We start from the raw sequence: 25,504 nt of genomic DNA, 5'->3' as shown, positions 1-25,504 counted from the left end.
ATTGAGAATACTTATTAAAATATTAAAAGAAAACAGTTTGGCAGGCGGGATAAAAACGCAATATGTGGCCCGAAGGCTGTAAAACGCCCAGGTCTAATTCAAAGTGTAGTAAGACAACTGTGTTATGATCTGGATATGGTGCTAATAAGGGCAAGGTCGTGGGTTTGACCCCCAATACATTTAAGACAAGATGAGATGAGATCAACTTTATTTTTCCCGAAGGAAATGGTTGTGCCAGAGTTTCAAGCGAAAACATAACAGTAATACATAATAGTAGGAAGGAGGGAGAATAAGAAATACAATAAAATATTAATTGTCAAGGTTAAGGCTATCATGTGTTTTAAGGTCTTAAGTACAAAGATTTGAAGATTCCCTGCGGCTGAGGGAAGAGGAATTAAGATGTGATAGCCTCAGGTAGGAAAAACAGAGATAGATAAACAAGATAAACATTGATCCCCATAGGGGAAATTAGTTTCTCACAGCGGCCTAACAGTTATAATGTCAAAAAAGTCAAAAAGACATAAATAGAAATACATGAGATTACTTGACATCCACGAATAAATAGGACAGCAGACAATAATAATAACAACAACAACAACAACATCAGGTATAACGATGGGACACGTCAAGGAACAGCGAGGGGGGAATTCCAACCAGAACTAAACGACACTATTAATACATTTCGGGGTTCTAGTATAAAAAGAAATAAATGCGTATCAATAAAATGTGACCTGACTTTCCTTGATTTACGAATGTAAATATATCAATATGGTTTGGATATTTCCCATGGAAAAGTCTAAGCGGTCCCGGAAGTGTGCGCTTCAATCCGGAAGTGGTGAGCACGCGGGCCCTCCGCAGTCACTGCGCCTTTAATGCGTTTCTCGTGAGGAGGCGCGCACCAGTCACGTGCCTGTCAAACGGCGTCGCCTCGCGCAGCCCGAGTCAACACAACAGAGGAAGTAGCATGATGCTAGCAGGGCCGACCCACGCAGAACCACGCAGAATCACGCACCGTTTCGCACAACCGTGACATAATCGTCCCGCACGGAGTTACCCGCCGACGTCGCTCCGCTTCCAGCCGCCGCGAAGGAAGAAGTGACGATGTTTAACGGCGGCGGAGGTTCTTTACCAACTTCTTAGCTAGCTAGCTAGCTAGCTAGCTAGTCAGCTAGCAGCCGTTGTTTTGGTCGTCGCCGGGAGGAAACAAGTTAGCGGGCTAACAAGCCGAGCCGCGCCGCTCTGCCACCGTCAACCTGGCGACATTTACCGGACCGGTTTTCGCGTAGAATCGTTATCAATGGCGACGCCGTGACAGCTTCAACCGGGGGTCGGTCGATCTGAGAGCGTCCCGACTGGCGCTGACATAACGCGGAATCGATCCGTCAGTATCCTTCCAAGATGCACGACGCCTACGAACCAGTGCCGATCTTGGAGAAGCTTCCTCTCCAGATCGACTGCCTTGCGGCCTGGGGTGAGTTGTGTCGCAGCCCGGCCGCCTCCGCTCGGGTTTGGAGACCCGCTGGCCTCTACTGGCTTCTTCTCATCATGGAAACATAACCTGACGCCGCTGCTATTTGAGCAATGTTTAAATGCCTTTTAAAAGCTTATTTCAACCATCTCATTGCTGACTAAGAGAAGATAAACTCTAATTATACCCATAGGGGAAATTCTTTTGGCACTGCAGCGTGTTACAGATCATAAGTGACAAAAATAAACAGGAATATCACTATAAATAGAGGGACAAGTAGAAAACCCAAGACATCCACAGATAAGTAGACAGCAGAGAGAACAATAACAACAACAACAACCTCATCAAGGAAGACAGCGAAGGTGACACGAGACAACCAGAAGCAAATGACAACATAAACAGACTGACAATCGTAATAAGAATAAAATAAACAAAAATAGGCAGGAAAAGACAACAGAGTGAGGGCACAACACATGAAGGAATGGGAGAGGTAGTGAGGTTGTGAAATTGAATGGTCACTAAGACAAATCTCTGGTTAATGTCAGGAAGGCGCTGAATTTACAAGAAACATATCTCAAAATTGTTGTTGTCATCCATCATCTACCAGTTTTTTTTTTCTCTCTCTAAGCCCAGAACGGCGTTCGTCAATGTCACTAATTGAAAAATAGTCAAGTGTTATGAAATGCTCAAGGAACCAGATGTGCAGATTAGCACAGGTTTGATGGGTTTTTTTTTTAACGTACAATGAGTCAACACCGTTGAAGTTCAAGCCAATCCGACACCAAGAAAACATCAGCTTCATGTCAGATAGATACATGTGGGATAGGTTTCACATTTTTGGTGTGAAAGTCAACAAATGATCAACCTGAAAGTATTGGTTGTCTTGACAATAATATTTGGATGTTGGTAAGACGTTCTGTTTTGGTTAGTGAGCAACATTATAGCAACACTAGCTACTGCCATGATCTAAAATCCAGTGGTTGACCTCAAAACCAATGGGAATGTAGCTGAACCAGACTGATCGGGTCTGAAACGGATGAAATGTGGATCTTTTAAACATACCAGAACATGCAGTGCCACCGATAGATCAGTGGAAGACAGTTGAATCCAATGACAGACAAAAACAGCCGGCCTGCAATTGATAGTGCGGAAACATGAGAAGTGACTGTGAGCTCCTGTGTCCACAGAGGACTGGCTGCTGGTCGGGACCAAACCAGGCCACCTCCTGCTCTACCGGATCAAGAAGGACGCAGGTAGGCGGAGACGTGGGCAAAACAAATGGAGTCTGGTACATTTCTTTGTGCTGAATGTGTCACGTCTGTCTCTAGGAACTAACCAGTTTGAAGTGACTCTGGAAAAATCAAACAAGAACTTCTCGAAGAAGATTCAACAGGTCGGATTGGTTTTTCTTTTTTTGTTTGTTTATAATTTCATTGTTTTGTTTTGATTTTTGTTTGGTCATTTAAGGACATTATTTACACTTTCCATTTACATTGCTACTGCAGTAATTTAGGCTTTTCTTTTAAATTGCCTTTTCAAATGCAATTTTTGTCATGTTTTTGTACTTCAATTTTTTCTGCTGATTTTGCAGGTATTTTTGCCATTTCATGTAATGTTTGTGTTTTTCTTAAATTTCGTGTCTGCTTCTTTTTTTTACTTTTCCTGATTTGGGGGACTTTTCCTTTGACTTTCTAGCCACATCACATCATCGCCGATTTGACCCTTACATATAACGCTTAAATAAATAAATTTAAAAAAAAAATCAAAATTCTTGTTGCCCGCATTCAATCTATTCATCTAGTCCATTTCACTTGATTTTTCACTTTTTTCACTTTCACCTGATAATGACAAATGAGGAGGAAAAATTTACTTCACATATTAAATCAGGAGGATTTGCGCTTTTCACTTCATTTGGATATTTGTGTGTCCGCTGTTCCACAGCTTTTCGTCGTCTCACAGTACAAGATCCTCGTCAGTCTCCTTGGTAAGTTTCTCTCCGCTGGGTCTATTTATTGTGAACGTTGTGTGTCTGCATTATTTTCGAGCGGCCATCTCAACCCCCCGCTCTGTTCCCCAGAGAACAACATCCACGTCCATGACCTCTTGACATTCCAGCAGATCACCGTGGTGTCCAAAGCCAAAGGAGCCACGCTGTTTGCATGTGACCTGCAGGTAAGCCCCTGCAGGGCCGTGCTTCACCTAACTTCACGTGTTTCCTATGTCTCTTATGCCATATTTAACAATAGACAATATTCTTTTTGTCGTTCCTGATTCCTTAACTCCAGAAACCCTCGATTTCCTTCCTGATGGAAAGCGCTAGAAATGCTTGATACCTTCAAGACATTTGAAGGTATCAAATGTCGGCGTTGTTTAAATATGCAACGCAAATACTGCAAGATACCTGTGGTTTGTAACCAATTTGATAGAAAATGAAGATAAGAAATCTTTTCGGTTTCCTTTTTCTGACTTGACGGCTAATAAAAGTTCAGTCTGAACGGTACTGTTTTTCCCCTCTATCACGCTCTCGGTTTTTCCTGTTTAAATCTTTACGGCTTGTATATTTTGTTCTCTTTCTGTCTCAGCAAAACAGCTTGGGAGAGGAAACATTGAGAATGTGTGTGGCGGTGAAGAAGAAGCTCCAGCTGTATTACTGGAAGGGCAGAGAATTCCATGAGCTGCAGGTAAAAATAAAATTCATCGTCGATATGACTCGGCACAGCGGACGCCCAGTTTGATCTCCCTCCCTGTTTTGTTTTTTTTAATCATCTATTGTTTTTCTCCGTCTGAAAGGGGGACTTTGGAGCACCAGATATTCCAAAGTCCATGGCTTGGTGTGAAAACTCCATCTGTGTGGGCTTCAAACGAGACTACTACCTCATCCGGGTAATTTGGCCTTGCCTTTGAGTCTCAGTCAAGCAGGCATTTTTCCGCCCTCTTCCGTCCAAGTGCAAGAAAGCCAGAGCGGGACAATAATCAATCTCTCATTGCACGCATTTGGTGTTTTCCATCGGCGACATTCCAGACGCAGACAAGATGAATCAATAATCCTGGTTGAATTGATGAATCCTTATTTCCCGTAAACCGTATGAATAGTTTTCATCGTGGTCTCCCGGGGCGTCCTCCCCCCGATGTGTCGGCGTCTCACCCAGCCTCTCCTTCCTGCCCACCAGATGGACGGCCGCGGCACCATCAAGGAGCTCTTCCCCACGGGGAAGCAGCTGGAGCCCCTGGTGGCTCCCCTGGCGGACGGGAAGGTGGCCGTGGGGCAGGATGACCTGACCGTGGTGCTCAACGAGGAGGGCATTTGCACCCAGAAGTGCGCGCTGAACTGGACCGATATACCGATAGCAATGGGTAAGAAAGGAGCACGGAGAATGGGGTTTATTACCGTCTTAAGAGATATTTGGACACAGCGAGCTCGAAGCTGCCAAAACTAGGGAAACAATATACATCCTGCAGGGAAATCGTTTTGTGGATTTCATTCTAACCCTGAATATTTCATATGCAATTTTTTTAATATACATCTGTGACTCATTTTATATTATTCAGCTTAAATTGCGTTTTATTTTTCAACTGTGAAACCATTCCAGCCATTCTGTCGAGCAATGAGCCAGTAGTTTCTAATTAATGCAGCCAATCCTCAATTCTTATTTTGTGAGAAAAACGGCACAATCGAATTTGCAGTCGCTTTTAAAAAGTCAGTATAATGTCAGCTGATCGGCGAGTAATAAGTGGGAAGTCGCAGATGAATTAATTACTAAATTTAGCCAGAAAGTAATGGAAATGATTGCAGAAATTATGGAAATAAAAAGAGAAATGAGTCAAATGTCAAGCCACTTCCTGGTAATGTCTGCTGATGTCTATCTGGCATATTTAAATAGAAAAAGAACTTTTATGTCCTTTTCTTTTTTTTTTTCGACATTTCCATATTTCTCTCATTTTAGACGCTAATTTGTTCTGCTGTTCTTTCAAGTCACGGAATTGAAAGAACATTGTATTCTTCCCCCATCCCTCTCCCTTTCTTCCTTTCTTTTTCTCTTCTTCTTTCTTAATTTTTTGCCTCCAATGTTGTGTAGCTGCCGGGGTCGAGCTTATATTCGACACCAATAGGAAGTGACAGCAAAGTCAAAGTGACAGGAGAGGTTTTTTCTGTCATCCTGGACAAAATGCCAGAAACATACAAAACCTATGGCATAACAGAAACTGGACATCCTGCTCTCAACAAATTCTTCCCTTTTTAAATTTTTTTTTTTTTTTAACCAGAATCATAAATAAACTGTATCAATGAAAACTTTTCAGCACACTCTGGCTGGTGAAGGACAGCGCCGCAGAACTGACCGTGGATCAGTAACAAATGAGGAAGCTGGCGAGAATGATTTGGAGGTCATTCACAACAATTTAGCTTCCTCTTATTTTATTTTATCTTATTTTGAACTTCCCCTCTGAATGTCAGAAGCTGTTGAAATGCAAACGGCTCTTGGTGTGCTTGAGAGAGACTGCTAAGCCTTCTTTGGATAACGCTAGGAGAAAACAAGACGTTCGGTATCCTTTTAAAATGGGTCAAAAATCTGTGGCAGAAAACGTTGTTGATTGAAATATTAATGAATATAATACTTTATCGATTCAAATCGGCTACGATGGACCAATAAACATTACCTGTACCGATTGCCTTCGACAATAATAGCCTGCTAAGCTTGTAGACCTGCTCCCATTAGCCTGGAGTTTTCATAATTTACCGGGAAATTTGAATTTCTCTGGGAGGCCTACAATCGAATTAGAAGAATGGCACCCAAAAATAGTGGAAATACAAGACTGCCAACTGTCCACTCAGTCATTTGGTTCTCACCAGATTTTCAGGGAAACAAAGAAAACAAAAGAAGCCGGTCTCAGTCCTGTCGTTGCATTTCTTTCTCCTCCTAATCCCTCCTTCTGTCACTCAGATTGTCTTTCCGTGCACACTGTGTTTATTTATAGCTGTTCTCCTGATTTCCATTTGTTGGTCCAGGAAACACAGTTTCAGATCATCCTGTTTTTTTGTTTTTGTCTAACCCGGGAGTGAGAGCACCTGACTGTCCAGTGTGAGTCAGAAGACTCTTCTTCATCTTCTCCCCGTCTGGTCCTCGGGGGAAAAGGGTCAAACCGGGCTCGTCGTTGCCCTGGTGCACCCGGATGATGTGATGAAGGTCACAGGGGTCGCCTGAGATGGTGGGACAACAGGAGACAGATGTTCGTGACCGCTTCGGGGTGACGGGGCACGATCACGGGATACTGCTCGGCTTAAGAGACAAGCTCTTATCCTTGAAAGCTTCCTTCACTGCTGGTTCCATTTCTAGTTGACCGTTTTCCTGCGAAGGTTTCCAATGACAGCAGGTTTTGAAAGGGTCCTGCGATCTTCTTGAAGTCTTTTTGTTTTCATTTTTTTTTTAAATGTAAACCTCAACCAGTTCACTTCCACGGTGGCAGCCGTCTCGCCTTTGCACAAACGACTCCCTCCTCCAACTCCCCCCCAGCCAGGGGGGGAACCGCCTCTGATAGGCCACTCCTTTACAAATCCCCTTGCACATCAACAGATTGGAATTAAGTTGACAAACACTTGAAGCTGCTCATTGTTTGTCCTTCTCCATTGAGGGGTGCAGGGACTGTCATGCAGGGTTCTTGGGTGCGCGCCCAGTCTGTCCCGGTCAAGTGGACATATGGTGGTTTTGGGACGACCCTCTTCTCCTGCCCGCCTGCGCTGTTGAGAGTTCAGTCTCGGTCTTTCAGCTATTTTCACACGTGTTCATTTGGGATATCAACATGCTTAGCTTCTGACTTCTGGTACACAACCTCGGTTCTCGTGGCCCAGTGGTGGTTCTGCCGAGTCTTTCCTCTCCCCTCCGTGACGTCCATTCATCCGTTGTCGTGGCACCGATCTACAAAGAGGAATTGCGGTTTCAGACCAGGGTTTTGTGGGCAATGCGGCCCCTCCTGGCAGTCGCCCGAATGCCAAAAAGGAGCAGCAGGAGGGGAAATGAAGCCTCCGACCGGCGCGTCTCGCAGGCCGCAATTTCCTCCTTTTTGACAGTCAGCGCTGCAGGGGCTTTGGTGGGCTACATCACAGGGACGGGAGCAGGTCCACATCCCCCCGCAGACATGGTTTCAGTTTGATGCCCAAGGAGACGAGTCTGGACGACAAAATGCGGCGCCTGTATTTTTCGGACCCATCGATTGCAGTCGGTGCATGAATTTACCGTTTGACAGATGGCATGGCGCTCCGCTCATCTGAAATTCCTCTGGTTATCGTAAACACTTCATCCCGGGCAAGAGCTGGTTCAATCTTTCGGGTCAGTCCGACAAATTAAATATTCTAGACTCTCCGATGTACATTGTTCAAGACATAGTACCGAAACCTGCGTTTGAGAATCCAGTAAACACAGGCCTACTTATTTGATCAACAAAACCAATTGCAAGAGGCGGGGATAACTTTCTGAATGTACGAGCGTCGTGTAGAAACAGAGTAAAATAAACTCTTCGAATTTTGGCCACTTGAGAGAGGACGATCTAGAGAATAGGGTCAGATGGAGAAGGATGATTTGCTGTGGAGACGCCTGAAGGGAAAAGCTGAAAAAAAGTTTGTCAGTATGGACATATGCAATAGATAATATAAGTAATGTGATATTCTACCATCTCAAACGCAAATCAGTGGCTAATGAAAATGCAAATGACACCGCCGCCTCTCTTTGTACCCTTCCAGAGCACCAGCCGCCGTACATCATAGCGGTTCTTCCGCGCTACGTGGAGATCAGGACACTGGAGCCGAGGCTGCTGGTGCAGAGCGTGGAGCTGCAACGGCCTCGATTCATCTCCTCGGCAGGGTGAGCCGCTCCGCCGTTTCAGTCGCACCCTGACTTCTGCCGAGGATGCGGACAGAAGCGACGGACAGGTTTGGCATGGAGACGGAGCTCGCGGCAGCTCCCTGGAAGGGCAGCGCCTGGGAGATTTGGAACCTTGCTTTGAATATCCACATATATGCAGCCGCTAGACACACATTCAATCCTGCATCCGCCCGCCTCTAATTGGAAAAGTCGATGGTTTCCACAGAGAAGCCGAGGCGTCACTCACTTCCCTTCTGACCACGTGAAATGTGCCCGATGTTGGATTCCTGACGTTCCACTGCCGCTTAAAGCGATTTCCGGTCGGTGACGTGATTCGTCCCGTCGGCGGTTCGGAGACACGCTTTCGCTCAGTCCTTTTTTTTTTTTTTTTCTTTTTCTGTCCACCCTCCATCCAGGCCGAACGTGGTGTACGTTGCCAGCAACCACTTCGTGTGGCGCCTGGTTCCCGTGTCCATCGCCACCCAGATCCGGCAGCTTCTCCAGGACAAACAGTTTGAGCTGGCCCTCCAGCTGGCGGTGAGCAGCACAACCACTAGCTTCACTTTTCAAACCTCAGTATAAAATCCTCAGAGGATCACCTCCATGCTGTTACTTATAAAACTTCCCCATATTTGGAGCAGGCAAACCATTACACCCTTTACAGCCAGCCTCGGTGTGTGTGTGTGTGTGTGTGCGTGTGTGTGCGTGTTTTTTTTCTATTTTCGGAAATGTAAGCGTCTGATTTGCGAAGCGTCTGATCTTCTCAAACACTTCAGTGTTGCATGATGGACTCTTTGTTTTGGGCTTTGTCTCTTCCTGCCAGAAGATGAAGGACGACTCGGATGGCGATAAGAAGCAGCAGATTCATCACATTCAGAACCTCTACGCCTTCAACCTGTTTTGCCAGAAGAGGTTTGACGACTCCATGCAGGTTTTTGCCAAACTCGGCACAGGTGGGACCCGTTTTCTCCTCATGCGTTCATTTTTTAAAAAATACTGGACAGACAGATTTAGGTAAAACAGTACGCTTGCACGATCTAAGACGTTACACTAGAAATCAGAGGGAAATCAAATAGCCAGTAAATCGGCAGGAAATTTCCTTAAAAAGTGGTGGAGGTTTTTTTTTTTGTCTTTTTTTTTAATGCTTTTAATGCTTTTTTAATGAACCAAATGCTCTGCAGACCCCACCCATGTGATCGGGCTCTACCCGGACCTGCTGCCCGCCGACTACCGCAAGCAGCTGCACTATCCCAACCCCCTGCCCGCCCTGTCCGGGGCCGAGCTGGAGAAGGCCCACCTCGCCCTCATCGATTACCTCACACAGGTGTGTGCGTGTGTGTGTGTGTGCTTTTAAGAAAAGCAGTTAAATCCCATTGCTAGTTTATTATAAACTTACAATCCATCAATAAAGTCAGAGCTCTTAATCTTGGATAAATAACCGTTGGAAAATCCTGGCTGGCTTACAAGTGACCGCCTCCCTCTCAGGAAACACAGGGGATTGAACTGATTATATACTTGAACTCTCTTTCTCACAAAAACACACACACACACACGTTCAGCACCTCAGATCAACAAAGTGCCCGAAGGCCCGAAGAGTTCATCGCAGTTCATCTCGACAATTCATTTAGCGCTCGTTCCGTCATCGCGACAGATGTTCGGGGGAGAATCTGACGCCGGGTCATGTGTTGTTGTCCCTCCTGCTCGCAGAAACGCAGCCACCTGGTGAAACAGCTGAACGACTCGGACCCTTCCACCACCTCGCCGCTCATGGAGGGCACGCCCACCATCAAGAGTCGCAAGAAGCTCCTGCAGATCATCGACACCACCCTGCTGAAATGCTACCTGCACGTAAGGCCCCTCCCGACGTGTTCGGACCACAGCTGAGGAAGGACGGTTCCGACGGGTTGAATCGGTGGAACAGTAGCTGATCTTTTCCCCCCGAATGCCTTTCACGAGTTGTGATTTATCATTTTCAGGGAGTTTCCAGTGAAAAAAAATACTCGCACACCTGTTTGAATGATAAAACCGTCACGCGATACTGTCCTCGCTGCCGACAGGGCGCACCGATTGCACGCCGGCTAATCGAAGAAATTATCAAAGCTAATTCGGGGCTTCGGTTTCATGTCTTCGGCGGCGGCCGGAGGGGGGATCCGGCGCTCCGGCTGCTCCCCGCCGTTTCCTGCCCTTTTGGTGGATTCACTTTGAAGTCGTGAAAGTGGAAACACCGGACAAATCAGGTTTAATGTGGGGCGCCGAGTTATTTTTAATGGCCGCCTTCAAAGTGGGTCCGGTCGACATCTGCTTTACGAGGATGACTTATCAGCAAACGTGTCTTTTTAAAGCCGTCCAATCGTCCCATTTCTCCAAGAGGTATTTGGGTTACGAGCGCAAATACAAATAATTTTGTATTAATGCTCGGATAGATCGAATAAAAGCTGAGCTGCATTGAATTGACGTAATTGTAGAGCTGATGGTACCGTTTAATCGTCCGTGACGACCGGCTTCGTAAAACGTAAGATTAACGACCCAGAAAGTGAATTTCGACGTCAGAGACGTCCATTTGATTCCATAGCGGTCGACTGTCGAGTAAGGATGAATTTGAAATTCAGGGCGACATCCAAAAATGACGGACTTCTGGACCGTAAAACTCAAACAGTATGTGCGTGTACATCCAGCAGTCCGGACACACCTCATAGCCCCCCCTCGCTTCCTGTCACCGTGGACAAACGCCAGGTCGGCCTGTTTTTGGCCCAAACGCAGCCAGGTGTTTCCATCGCAGCGGTCCAAAGGAGCGGGACGTCTTCAGAAGGGGCGCCCCGGGAAGGCTCGTGGGCCGCTGGAACCGGCACAACGGCGGGGAGACTCTGCAAGAGTCTGCTATCCATTATCCAAACAGTAAACACATTGTGAGATCCGAGAGGAATGAAAAAATCAGCGAGGGTCACCGGTCTGTGCGGTCTCAGGCCAGGGCTTTGAATGGAACCTGGGCTTCTCAAATGAGCTCCTGGTCCTCCTGTGTTTAGACCAACGTGGCCCTGGTGTCCCCCCTCCTCCGCCTGGAGAACAACCACTGCCACATCGAGGAGAGCGAGTACGTCCTGAAGAGGGTCCACAAGTACAGCGAGCTCATCATCCTCTACGAGAAGAAGGGCCTGCACCAGAAAGGTTGGGAAGATCTCGCTCGCGTGCGTCGCCACACTGAACTGATAGAACGCCAGACACCGTCGTCACATTGTGCTCATCCTGCATGTGAAAACCTAGTTGAGGACGACACACGGTTTGCTAAACTTACTTCCAAAGAACTTTGAAGGTTTCCCCCTCCAACTGCACAAGTGGATGGGGCTTGGCGTTGAAAAAAGCCCGCGCATGGGTTTTATCATGCGCAGCCCGATTCCGGCGGTTTTCCTCCTAATTAACACCGCATTTGTTAACAGGTCTGCCGATTTGGCAGAAAAAGCGCCGTCACACCGACTTTGGGTCGGTGCCGACGAAAACAACCAAACCGAGACATTTCAGTTCATTTGTGACGCTGAGCTCGGCTGATGAGGAGTCGTTCCTTCTGTCTCGGGCCGGCGCTTCCTCTCTCCAGCCGCGAGCTCGACACCTAAGCTTTTGAAAGGCGCGCAACGCCGAGCCGCTCCACGCTTGTTATTGAAAAAGGCAGTTATTTGGAGCTTTTTTTGATCTCCTAATTAGCGGCAACGCGTCAGGCGAAGTGGCGCGTCAAGTATAAACAGCCCCGACGCCGCCTCTCGTCCGTGCCTCCACGCATAAATCAGGCAATTAAGTTAATTTGGGACCCGGCGCTCAAAGCTGAAGCGCAGCTACGTGTTTTGTGTTTGGCCTGATGGCGGGGGGGTCAGACGGAGTCAGATTGTCAAACCTCGGCAGAGATTTTGACTCAGACAGATACGGTCAACTTTTTGTTTTTTTTGATTTGAATTGACCGCAGGATATTTCCCTGACCCCTCACAGGATGGAGTGGATCCGTCCGAGGGTCAGACAGCAGGATCAGATGATGGGGACAGGTTTCTGGATATGTTTATCCATCTGATGCCTGATAGAAAATATCTTGGGGCAGAAAGACACAATTGGTTTCTGTGGGTACGACACCAAATTTTGCAGGTGCTTTGAACACAGTACTCACACACCGAGGGACAAATCTGAGTTCAAGTTGCAATAACAGATAGATGAAAAAGTGAAACATTCGACGTCACGGTGGAAAAGTCAGGAAACAAAACCTCTTTCTCACAGTGACATTCGTTACATTTTAAAAGCGACTCAAATCATTAGTTTTCCTGTGAAAACAGTCGGAGATATTCAGTCACTGACAACCAGTTTCAACTCGGGGAAAAAAAATCCCACATCTCGGCCCAGAGAAACTCAGCCTATTCAGAGGGTTGGATTTGAAATCCCTCTCCAAATTAAATTCCACTCGGATTACAGCGTTGTTTTAATTCTAATGCCTCCACTTGACAACGGAAGCGCATAACAACTAAACACACACGTAACTGCTCCCGATTTTATTCTTTAATATCGGACATATCGGACAACGGAGCCGTTTGTCAGCAGTTGCTCAACAGCCGCCGCCTCCTCTGCGTCTCCTGTCCACATCTGATTGGTTTAGGCTGAGGGGCCGGCGCGGAAGGTGTGCCCGGGCCCCGGCCTCGCCGCGGGGTTTTCCTCTCCCAGGAGGTCTCCCCTCGGCACGGGGGGGGTTCCGTCATCCTCCCAGATCACCGCAGCCTTAACCTGACTCGGCTCCGCCGGCTCAATTTATCCATTAAAAATCTGGCCTTTTCTCACTGCGAGTGAGTCTGGTTTTAATCTTCTTTTTTTTCGCAATTTGTGCTCGTGGGGTTTCGCTGCTGAAGCCTGTTTCTCTTTCCCCCCCGCTGCCAAATTGGAACCGGCTGCTCGCGCGCTCCGTCCAGATTCTGCCGACGGAGGAATTATGTAACGCAGCTCGATGACATCTTGCCTCTTTCCGTGGCTCGGGCTAATCCGGCGTTCCCCCTCCTCACTGTCACAGCCCTGCAGGTTCTGCTGGACCAGTCCACCAAGGCCAACTCTCCGCTTAAGGGCCATGAGCGGACCGTGCAGTACCTGCAGCGGCTGGGTAAGGATCCGCCACACCTGTCTCAGCGGGGGAGTGCGGTATTTCATGCATTTGGAAGGGACTCCGTTTGTTTTTGTAACGTGTGTTCAGTTATTAGCATGTGTCTTCAACAACCAGTGATGCAAAGATGAACGTTCAGGACTCACCGGCTCTTGCAGACAAAGGAGTCTGGGTTTATTTCCCCTAAATCAAGAGGAAATTGTAGTCATTTCTCTGTAGGTCAGGAAATCCACTTTGTTCCAGATGTCTCGGTTGCAAGTTTTTAATTTGGTCACAGAATTAGGTGTTTTGTCGGTAGCGGGACTTGTCTATTTATTCTTTTTTTTTCCCCCCCACAACAAAAGCCAATCCATTTCCCAAATGCCAAAATAGGTAAAACGTCCCACAAAACCTCATGTCACGCCAATTTCTATCTTTATTTTGAACAGGAGAGAAATTAGCAGTAATTTACCTAAGGTTTGGGTTTTTTTTTTAAAGACTAAAAGGAAAATCAAAATCCTTTTCATAATTTTCCCCCAGAAATTGGCAGAGAATTAGACAAACATGGGTTTCCCATTTGCTAAAATCAAAAACATACAAATTTGATTCCAAGTAGAAACATAACCGCCTTGAAGTAAATAAAGTTTGACTCACTTTATTCTGGATCCGATAAAAGAAGCACACTCTTACCAGATGTGAAATACACCTTGTCATAGGGTTTAATCTAAGCGGCGTTGGCGTATTCTCGTCCAGCTGGCCGATATCAAGACGTTACCGTCTTCTGATTTGTTGATATTAAACTTGTTATCCCCGCACAGGGGTGGAGAACCTCGGGATCATCTTTGAATTTTCTCCCTGGGTCCTAAAGATCTGCCCTGAAGACGGGCTGAAGGTGAGCACCTCCTCATGCCGGTAGGATTTCATTATTTCAGAAGTGCTCCTGTCCTTAGGTTTACCTTCGTTTTATAAAAATCCCCCCCCCCCCCCCCCCAACCTTCCAGATCTTCACCGAGGACCTGCCGGAGGTGGAGACTCTGCCCAGAGACAAGGTGCTGAACTTCCTGAAGGACGGCTTCAAGGAGCTGGCCGTCCCGTACCTGGAGCACATCATCTACGTGTGGGACGAGAAGGGCCCCGAGTTCCACAACGTGCTGATCCAGCTCTACCTGGAGAGGGTCCAGGGCCTGATGAAGCAGTACCTCAACTCTCTGCCCGAAGGTACAAACCACAGGAAGCCGTCCGATGAGCTCCGCTCATTTTTAGGAAACTCCCAATAAAAAAAAAAAAGTTCTGTCTGGCTTGTGAGCTGAGACAGTAATGCGTTTTTAGAGCGGTCGCTCGACAGTCGGTAGTGAGTCACTGTGAGCAGGGTGTTACAGCACACACACACACACACACACACACACACGCACAAACCACGGTGTGCACAGCCTGCTGTCTGAAGTCCTAAGGTCTTCTAGGAAAACTGCATCCAGGAAGAACGCTAATTCACATTTTCATGAATTCCAAAATACTTCAATTCAGTCATGTGATGTACCTGGATCCAAAAACACGTTTCCAATTGAAGGCATTAAGAAATAAGTGTCTGGAAAATAGAGCCGGGAGTCATGATCTCGTGAAACGACCCATTTGACAGTCCTAATCCGATTTATTTGGTCCGCAGTCCACCAAGTCTTGGGGGAAAAAAAAACCCGACACGTGATTCAATAATTTTATTGCCACTCGAGCAGCTGAGGGCAGGAACCGATGTTAGCGGAGTGTGGCTTTTTTCTTGCTTTATGGAAGCATAACATGGAAAAACTAACCCTAGGATTTTCTGTTTGTTTGTTTAAACAAAAGTCACCGATGAGCTTTAAGATAGGAAAGAACCACTGATTTCACATTTGGTTGCTTCTGGCTCTGCCTTTTTTTTTTCTTTCCTACATACATCGCAGGAGTGGTGCCATTTTGAAAGCACGTTAATGTCACGCCAGTGACTTGTCCGTTTAATAAAGGCCTTTCTATTGAGCGTGTCGCTGGTAGAGCGCATGTGAGGCATGCCGGATGTACTGGGCTCAATCCCCAGCATCTCCACTGTAAGTCGCTTTGGATAAAAGCGTCTGCCAAATGACTGTATTCTATTCTCCATCAAAATCTTGGAAAAAGTAGAAATGAAATACTGTCGGTGATACGAAGTTTGTGTTTGGGAAGCCGAGCGCCGTTGCTAAAAATCCGCTCTGCGGTACGGCGCCACCGATGATTGGAAACGGGGCGTGGCGCTTTCCGAATAATCCGCTACGTCTTTATTTTGAGCCACCGTGCCTTCGCAGCTGTTTTCAGCATGTTATGGAGCAGCTCCCGCCAAGATTTACTGTCCGGAGCTGCGGGCTCCATGTATCAGTCCATCCATACGCCGAGGCTTTCAGAGAGATGTTTTGGTTAGTTGTCCCGTGCAAAAAAAAAAAAACATCTGCTCTCCCACAGTATGAAGAAAAAGGAAAGTCCCGACTTTGTTCGGATCCCGCGGGGTGGAGCCGGAGAAAGCAATTATGTTCGCTGTCGATCTCAGGTTCAATCCTTGTGTGAATTTACGGCATGACAATTGAAAGCATTTAAATATTAGTATTTATGAGTATTAAATATCGGGACCCTTAGTTGACATTTGTTTTCAGATAAGTCAAATACTTCAATCTGTTTTTCCGCCAACATTTCACCGTTTGACCGGCCCAGTAATGGAGACTGGGCTTTGCTAGCGTCTCGAGGTGGGCGTCGGCCGCCTCCACGCGCTGTGCGTCGAGTGCGAAGTCACGCCGCGCCTCTTCTGGTTTGTCATAGATCTCCGGGCAAGTTGTTGTGCCGTGACTCATCCTATCTGTACGCGCTGTCCCTCCGGCCATCAGGCAGAGTGTCTACTGGATGCCTCTTCAGCGCACGAGTAAAGCCACTGACCACATCAATCCAGGTTTACTGGCTGGATGCATCTTGTGAAGCACCCCAGTTTAGATACAGATACAGGTTCTCAACCGGGACTCTGATATTTTCAGGAAGCTGCTTGTAATAATGATCATATAACCTGGAGATGGATGAATTTAGCGGAAACAAAATGTTTTCTGTGGCTCCATTTCAGTCGAATCGATTTAACGCGACGCGGGCCTCGGACGGGCGAGGAAACCGCTAAACTCAAATGTCACGATGCTAACGCCGCAACCAGATGTCAACATCTGAACCATGTCAGTGTTGCGTTGGGAATTTATATCCAGTAAACCCTGAAGCAAATCACACATCCATCATCTTATCCAATCTGTAATTGGCTCTTAACATCACCCGGCCTTGGAGACCGTTTTGAAAGGACCTCATCGGAATAAAGTTTCCCCTGGGGAAGAAAGGAGGGAGGGATTCTCAGATATTGTTTCGCTTAAGAAAATAATTGGCCGACCAAGCGGTGAATGAGCACAGCTGGCTACATTCCCTCTTTCCCCATACAAATCTGAGCAAGCAGCGAGCTGTTAATCTCAGCTGCAGCATGCTGTCACACACACACACACACACACACACACACACACACACACACACACACACGGGCTCGCTGAATTACTTTTTTTTTTTCCTTCGAGGCATTTGATGTCAAGAGATTCACACAAAATGGGTGTTGTGGTTTGCCGCAGGGGTGGCAGCCGTGGCCGCTGGGAAGGAGAACGGAGAGCTGGGAGAGTTCAGGAACAAGCTGCTGTCCTTCCTGGATATTTCTACCAGCTACGAACCGGAGAGACTCATCAGCGACTTTCCTTTTGATGGTGAGAGTGGCGTCAGCGCTCACGTGACGTGTCACACACACACACACACACACACACACACACACAAACAAACGCACGCAACGGGTTCAGGTTGTCAAACTAGCTTTGTGATCTGGCAGAGGATATGATGTTCTGATGTAATAACAATAATACTAATCATAATAATGCGTTTAATTTAAAGGCGCCTTCCTTGACATGAAAATATGGAGGGGGAAAAACCTTTGTGTTGAACACCTGTGCACGTTATTTATTGGAATAGTTATCCCGCATTCTCGCCTTGAGGAAAAAAAAAATAAAATTTTTACTGAGGGGTGTAACTTCCACCTTTGACCTTGTCTTTGCCTCCTCCCCGAAGGGCTGCTGGAGGAGCGAGCCCTGCTCCTGGGCCGGATGGGCAAGCACGAGCAGGCGCTTTTCATCTACGTGCACATCCTGAAAAACACCCGCATGGCCGAGGAGTGAGTAACCTTGCCGAGCGGGTGGCGCTCGGTTTCCGCTCCCTGCTACTTGGCGGGTTTTCGCGAAAGTCAGCAGAAGTGGCTTTTTATTCTTACGCTGTTTTTCGGGGGTGGCGGGTGTGTATTTTTGTTGCCGAGGTTACCTAAAACAAACATCATTGTGCAACACCACCCAAGTGAGATGTCTCATCCTCGCTCCGTAACAATTTTTCATTTTTTTTTAATCGCACGAGTCGTCAGATCTTTATCGGGACGATCATTTGAATAATTAAGGTTTGACCTCATTCTGGCACACGTTTGCGTACGGCACCAGTAAACGGGAAGCAACCCGAAAGCGTGGAGATCTGTTGTTGCTCAGTGTTATCTCTCTGTTCAACAGATACTGTCACAGCCACTACAGCAACTCGGTGGAAGGAAACAAAGACGTGAGTATGGTCTCGCCCCCTGCGTTCCGTGGTGTTTTGCTACTTTGAAGCCGTCTATCCTCCTGGGTTTTCATTACCGTGCCGTCCCGTTTGCTTTTCTAAACGGCAGCTTTTAAATTAGCTGCGCCGCCTTCGGAGAAACAAACAAATAAATTGCATTATTTACGTCCCTGGGCTCGTCGCCAGTCCAACTGAACGCCCGATCCCTTTACTTTTCCTCTCCAACGAACTAGAAATGGCAGCTTTGCCTCACCCTGTGCGTCCGAAACGCTGCCGGACTCTTCTGTAAGAAAAAAAAGAAAGAAAAAAACTGTTGGGTTTTCATTTCATGTCCGATCCTTTATCTAATCATTTATTCCAAAGCAACCCAGATCCCGCTGGCGTTTCCCACAGCCGTTTCTCACGCTTAGGTTATGAATGGAATTAGAAGGCGGTTTTCAAGGTGACTCGGTCTTCTGCAGGTTTATCTGTCATTGCTGCGGATGTACCTGTCGCCTCCCGACGTCCACTGCCTGGGGCCCATCAAGATGGAGCTGTCTGAGCCGCAGGCCAACCTCCAGGCCGCCCTGCAGGTCCTGGAGCTGCATCACAGCAAGCTCAACACCACCAAGGTAGGCAGGGACACCGACGGGCTCCCGTTAAAAAAAAGCCTCTCCTGACATTTGCAAAGACACGCGTTTTCAAATCTCCCCTGGAGACCGAGAGTGTCGGCTACGTGAAGCCGAAAACCCCCAAAACAACTTTCTTTAAAGATACAGAGGCATGTAGAGGTGATTATTACAGCCTCTTTGGCAGAGGGACATTTTTGGCGGGGACTTTCTGTAGCCGAGCAGCAACCGAGGCAGGTGGGGGGGATTACCTCGGCAAATCTTCGCCGAGGAGCGCGACACAGACGTAGATCTACTAACGCGACCGAGGGCTTCTCTGAGACAAAGGTAGTCTTGTGTACGCAGAGTCCGCCGACTCCTCTCGGCTTCCAGTCGTCCGAGCCACGTCGGCCCGTCTACTTTCAGTTAGTTTTCTTTTTCGGGGACAGCAGACGCCGCAAGAGAGAGGAACAGGGGAGGGATGTCTGTTTTTCAAAATTGTGTAAAGACAGAAGGGGACACAAGGAAAAGCTAGACCTCGCTGGAGTTGCAGCACGCAGCCTTTAGTCTTTGAAACCGCAGCTGCGAACGCTCAAACCGCGCAATGCCGGCATTATGCAGCCGGCAGTCGAAACACTGGTGACGCAGCCGATGATGACATCGCAACACTCTGGATGGATTTGGACCTCCACACCCATCATCAATAAAAAAGGGGGAAAGAATGGAGGAAGACGGCCTTGTCCACAGGCTACAACTACAGATAGCCACCGCTAATGTTAGCTTATTTCATGGTCACAGAGGGAAGATGCAAATTTGTAAATAGCCTCTCGTCACTAAGCAAAGACATTCAGAGGGGTTTTATTCATCTTTTTTTTTTTTTCTCTTCGATAAACATTTATTTTCAGTTTTGAGCTGAGCTTAACCTTCCCTTTGCTTTTCAGTTTTTGTTTTTTTTTTTGCTTTTGCTTTTCAGTTTTGTTATTTATTTTCGTCAAACGGCGTTTCAGAGCAGCTCCCAGGGGCGAAAGATCTTGGGTGCTCCCGTCTTGACTTGATTTTTTTTTTTTTTTCGCCTTTTGGAAAAAGCCAAGCAAAGCGCCTGGAAACGAGGTCAGGCAAAGCAGATAAACCGCGCGGGGAAGGATTTATAAGGCTGTCCGGTTCCGTGTGCTTCGGTAAGGTTGAGCTGCCAAGTTTGAAAGAACTCTGAACACACACTTCACAGCAAGGAGCAAACACTTGCATGTTCTTTGTTCTTTGATTAACTAAGACTGGGCAGCGACTCAGGATATATCCAGTATCATCTTCTAAAAGTTTGAGCTGTATTTTTAGCCTGCTCCCTCTCTCCGTTCACCTCGTCTTCTCCAAGCAAAGTGTGAAGCAACCAGAAAAAAGGCCTCACTTGCATATTAGAAAAACAATCATGCCTCTCAAAATGCAGAAAAAGATTTGAAAATCTGCACAGTGAGCGATAGAGTAGTCACAACTTTTTAGTTTTAAAAACTTGTTGTTTCTTTTTTCTTTATTAATTTGACGTATCTGTGCATGTGAGCCCGTTGGCGAGGCCTCCAGAGATGATGCCTTCAGGTACGCGTGAAGAGCGCCAGCACCTGAGACAACCCCACTATCACTGAAGAATTACGTCACCGATGAGTTATTCATTAGCGTCGTGTCGAATCCACCAAAGCACTGCTATGGTTTTCTATGTATGTAGTAAACGTGTAGTTTTCCTGTGTAGCCTGGACCGGTTCTTGGTTGAGGAGAGACTCTCCCAAGAGGGTTTAGGGTGGATGCAGGAGGACCGGGTTCAGAAGGAGCCTCGGACCCCGAGGGCCTTCGGAACAGGCTCCCCCTGATGTTCCTTTGGTGGGTCCGACCGGTGCTTCTCCACCCGCCTCTCGCTGAACAGTTTCTGAGGGCGTTTAGTCCTCCAGATGCTCCTGGACACCAACCATCTGGTGTTTGCTGTGTGTTTAGAGGAAATCCTCACATTAATTGCACTGGTGACTTTTGTTTTGTTTTTTTAATGGGCCTCAGATACACATCCCTCCCGCGTGAAATGCTTTCATTTGGCTAATGGTTGCCAAGAGGTTGGAAAAATAAATAAAAAACAGTTTTCCAGATCGTAACGGTGGAATAACTGTTGCAAAATGGAGCTGTTAATTCATTTTTCCCTTGAAACAAAATTTGACGACATCTCCGTTTACGATCGGTTGCCTCCTGACCTGTTGCCATGGCGTCAGGACTAGTTTGGACCAGGAGCACTGCTGAGAACAGGAACCGGAGGGCGAGCGTTTCGTGGCAAACCTTGTGGCCAAGCTGCCGCCTCCGAGCTCAGTTTCATATTCGAACGTCCTAATGACGGATGAGTGTCGGGGGTAGCCGAGACTTAATTACTTTGAGAACGTCCTCATCTGAAATCTTCTTTTTTCTTTTTTCCCTTTCCCGTCTTCGCTCTGAAGTCGGCTCTTCGCTTCATGTTTCATTGCAACGCTGGAGAGGAAATTATCTCTTTGAACCGCTTTCATATGATTTCAAAGAGCCACAAACTTATTGGATTTCAAATAGGATTCTTGGGCATATTGTGATCTTCCCACGTCGTCAGCAAACGGCTGAATTCTAGTTAATAAATGATGAATAATGCCTTTATTAAACTTAATAAGGATCGTTTCACTTGGGATTTGGTAGCAGTGAAAATAACCAATAGCGCTTTCTTGTATTAATTATGGACTATTCTATTTATATATAAAGATACATAAGAATTTTTTTTCATCACGGTTGTTACAGTTAGTAATCAATAATTGTTGTGTTTATAATGCCTCTTTTACAAATACGTACATTTACCATCCTGGTGAAATCATCTGACGGTATGGAGCACCAGCGTTTATTTTTCTTTTTTTCTGCCCAGGCTATCAATCTGCTCCCAGCCAACACTCAGATCCGTGAGATCCGGGTGTTCCTGGAGAGCGTCCTGGAGGAGAAGGCCCAGAGGAAGCGCTGCAACCAGGTGCTGAAGAGCCTGCTGCAGGCCGAGTTCCTCAGGGTGAGCGCCCCCATCCTCCGCACGCCGCTTCAGCACCTCGGACATGCCTCGGTCGGCGGCTCGTAAAAATAGCGATCACGTATGAGGAATATCCGCTCCTAGTTATTCCATTTATTGCATATGTTGTTGTTCAGAATTGTGTTCACGCCAAACACCTTTACTGCAGTTTGACACGGTAAGCAAAAATTGTGTACAGTTGTAGATGAAGATTAAAAAGAATAAGGGACGGCAAAGTAACACATAGAAGGGAAATGTAAATTAAGACTGTTTTTGTAAAATGCAGCAGATACTGGTGTGAAATGTCCACATTTATTACAACTGAGCTGTATAAGTGCCCGACTAATGTATAGTAATAACAGTATGATAGGAAATAACCGCACAACTTGTCGTTATCTGTTATTATTTGCCATCGCCGGATGCCATGTAAACATTTTAAAACACAACGGTTTTGTCCCTAAAAGCAAAACGACATGAAACGAGTACGTCGGCATGTTTTTTTTTCATGCTGTTTTTCATACGTGTTGTGTTTTAGGTGCAGGAGGAACGAATCTTCCACCAGCAGGTGAAATGTGTCATTACGGAGGAGAAGACCTGCAGGGTCTGCAAGAAGAAGATCGGAAACAGGTGACAAGCTAACCCCAGAGAAGACGATCAATAGGATCGATCGTCAGTTGATAGTAGAAAAAAAAAGGGATGTTTTTCTGAAGCCTCGATGAAATGTGATTGACAGTATAATTCCAGCTTTATTCCAGCCGTATACTGATGAATCCTCTGCGTGACGTTTAGAACAGTAGCAAATATGTGTCAGTTAAACCTAAAATGCACCGAAACGCCGGTTAAACGTCCTCTTTGTGCCGCTATGATGTAAACATGAGTTACTGTGAGATGCTTATTAATTTATCATTTTGTTGATTAATTGCAATGCCATTCTCATGACTGATCAAGTCACGTATGCTAAAGTATAACGACATAATCCGTCATAAAGCGTGAGGTAAAAGTAAACCGAATTGAAGCAGAATTGAATCGCCGCTAACGTTCCACGGCAGTGGTCATCGAGTCGTCACATTTAAAATACAAGTTAACATCTGAACCTCGGGAAATTTCTCAATTCTGAATTTCAATTTGTTTGTTTGCAGCCTGAAACAGTGTTACCGCATTGCAGTTCCTAAACTAGCTCTTGGCTCAGCATTCAATATGCATTTGCTATTTTGTCCTCCGTAGAAAGGTACCCTGAGATGTGTCATTGGATGTCGGCTGATAGTGAATGGATCGATGGTTGCAAATTTAAAATTCCAAAAAAGGCTTTTTACTAGTTTTTTTTGTTTTTGTCCGTGACGTCGTGACGGACGCCGTGTCTCCCTGCGTCTCCCTGCGTCTCAGTGCGTTCGCCAGGTATCCCAACGGCGTGGTGGTTCACTACTTCTGCTGCAAGGACCGGACGGCGTGTCCCACCGAGCAGTAACGCCTGGGACCCTCGCCCCGCCGCCTCCTTCCTCCCGACCCCCCGACCCCGCCGACGCCCCGATGACTCCGACGCACGGACGCCCCTCGGAAGCAAAGCAGTTATATAAAAAAGAAAACCATCCGGGATCCGCAGCCTCTCCCAAGCACATCATCCTGGCCGACGGACTGTTGACGCCGTCTGCAAGTCAACTTGGAGATTGTACTGGCGTCCACGCCTGGCGACTCTTCAAACTAACATTTTACCGCTTTGTTTGATCTTTGTTTACTCATTTTTTTGTTTTGTTTTTATTTTTTTTGTTTATTAGCAAATTGTTACAGCCTTAGGACTCCATCCATCCGCTCCTTCACGCATTACTCACGAGCCACGTGGAGGGGGCGCACATATTACAAGATTAGAATGGTAACTTTCACTCAAAAGTAGAAAGGAAGGTGAGGTACGACTTTTCCTTTTTGGACTTTGTTTGATTGTCCTGCCCCCCCCCCCCCCCCCCCCCCCCCCCCCCCCCAAATTATAACTTTAACAATATTTAACCTTCATCCTAAATCAAGTTGTCCCCGCTGATCCTGGGCCACCACTGGACGGATGGCAGATACCTTATCACCCAAGGGTTAGGGTTAGGGTTAGGGTGTGTGTGTGTGTGTGTGTGTGTGTGTGTGTGTGTGTGTGTGTGTGTGTGTGTGTGTGTGTGTGTGTGTGTGTTCACCGTCCACCTGGGGGAGGAAGTAGGTACAAAGACCTGCCTCTGCATGGCTTATTTTTATCTCTGCACGTCTGAACTGTTTGTCATAAGAGTTGTATCATTTTCCTGATTGTGTGTTTAAAGGCCTCCTCCTCCTCCTGTTCATCAGCTCCTCAACGTTTGCACACGTCCTCCGCTCAGACTGTTGACTTTTGTTTTTTTTGGGGTGGGATCGTTTTTGCACCGCCATGTTTATACTGTAAAATAATTACTGACAATGTTAATATTGAATAAAAGTTAGAGAGGCGATGCAGCGAAGGACGCCTGTCTGCCTTTAATTGGTGTGTGTGTGTGTGTGTGTGTGTGTGTGTTTCCTGGTGACAGCAACTTTCCACACAAAGAAAATTTGGCCTTGAAAGGCGTCTAGACGTTCCAGACTGTTCTGTAACCGGACAAGTTGATGCACATGTGGAGACTAAACGTTTTCTGGATAGAATAATAAAAAAATAGATGATTGATGTATATAATATAATATAATATAATATATAATGATGTTACAAGTACAACTTTATGTCTTTTCCCTTCAGGTGATGCCACATCGCATCAAAATGAGCTTAAAACTGTTGAATGGATTTCTGGAATATTGAAGGAAAAGAAATAGTTGTATAATTGAAGATGGAAATCATCTGGAAAATGGCAAAAAAAAACATTGACATGAGTTGAAATGAACCTGTGAATCTTCTTGTGGCAACTGGATTTGGATTTCTTCTCTTGAAGACGTTTCCGGCCTCATCTCAGAGGCTTCTTCAGTTGTGGTGACCTGTGGCGAGAGTCCCAGTAGAACCACCGGGGTCTTGAAGGTCCAGGTTATAGTGGCTTGTTTAGACAATGTAAGAGTCGTAGGGCACGAACTAGGTGTGAGGGGGTTTAGGCTCCGGTGGAAGTAACCGGGGGCTGCTTCTGGTGATGGATCTTTCCTGGTTTGAAGGGTGCAGGAGGTCCCGGTCCGTCTTGGTTGATGGCTTTTGTGTTTTGTCAGACGGCTTCTTGGACTCCGTCTGCCTCCTCTGGCCGGACGTCGCCGTCTTGAAACGAACGTCCCTTGTCCCTCAGGTGGAGGTGGACCTCGGAGTCCTGCCCTGAGGTGTCGGGCCGTCTGCTTGTATGGAGGTTGTTAGATGTCTCCAATGTAGACGTCATCACGAGTCTCAGCAGGTGAGGGCAGACAGCAAACTCTCCATCAGGGTGCACCAGTCTTTGCTTCAGGGGGTTTTGGGGTTTGAAATGTACCGGGAGTTTCTCTGAAACACCAGCAACAGACGCTTTTTTGTCGTCGTCTTCTTCCTGTTCTGCGTCCCGGTGTCTGGTGGTTTCTGAGCTGGTGAAGGTCTCAGGGCTTTCCTAAAGCGCTCTGCATTGGATCATCGGTTCATTTTCAGAAAAAAATCTGTAAACTGCAAAGACATATCAGTTAACTCTTAGAATTTCCTGGTTTTATCAGACAAAAAATCAAATTTGAATTTCCTAGAAAATACAGACCGGGGGAAAAAGGTCTTGTAAACCAACAGAAGGAATATTTATATATACATATAGTGTGTGTGTGTGTGTGTGTGTGTGTGTGTGTGTTTTCTGCTTCTTTGAGGGTAAACGTCAA

At 46.6% G+C, this 25,504-nt stretch overlaps 1 protein-coding gene across 2 annotated transcripts; it reads left to right on the top strand.

Moving 5' to 3' along the window:
* Positions 1-938: 938 nt before the first annotated feature.
* Positions 939-24,168, top strand: vps39 (VPS39 subunit of HOPS complex). 2 transcript variants are annotated; one of them, XM_086159292.1, is made up of 24 exons: positions 939-1,471; positions 2,656-2,721; positions 2,797-2,861; positions 3,410-3,452; positions 3,546-3,640; positions 4,051-4,149; positions 4,259-4,351; positions 4,639-4,822; positions 8,202-8,322; positions 8,739-8,859; positions 9,149-9,275; positions 9,504-9,646; positions 10,030-10,170; positions 11,346-11,487; positions 13,355-13,441; positions 14,239-14,312; positions 14,422-14,638; positions 17,065-17,193; positions 17,549-17,651; positions 18,031-18,076; positions 18,538-18,687; positions 21,572-21,706; positions 22,239-22,330; positions 23,087-24,168. In XM_086159292.1, exons 1-24 carry the CDS (start codon positions 1,399-1,401, stop codon positions 23,166-23,168), a joined length of 2,628 nt encoding a protein of 875 aa, XP_086015418.1. In that variant the 5' UTR covers positions 939-1,398; the 3' UTR covers positions 23,169-24,168. The 2 variants fall into 2 exon arrangements, with proteins under 2 accessions (XP_086015418.1, XP_086015410.1); XM_086159284.1 differs by having other exon boundaries at positions 940-1,471; positions 9,146-9,275.
* The last annotated feature ends 1,336 nt before the right edge of the window (positions 24,169-25,504 follow it).

Source organism: Fistularia commersonii, chromosome 1 (assembly GCF_037954325.1).
Source record: "Fistularia commersonii isolate RoL2024-O1a breed Wild chromosome 1, RoL_Fcom_v1.0, whole genome shotgun sequence".
NCBI classification, from domain to species: Eukaryota; Metazoa; Chordata; class Actinopteri; order Syngnathiformes; family Fistulariidae; genus Fistularia; species Fistularia commersonii.
The sequence above is the reverse complement of the archived record's forward strand: the minus strand, read 5'-3'. Positions and strand labels throughout refer to the sequence as shown.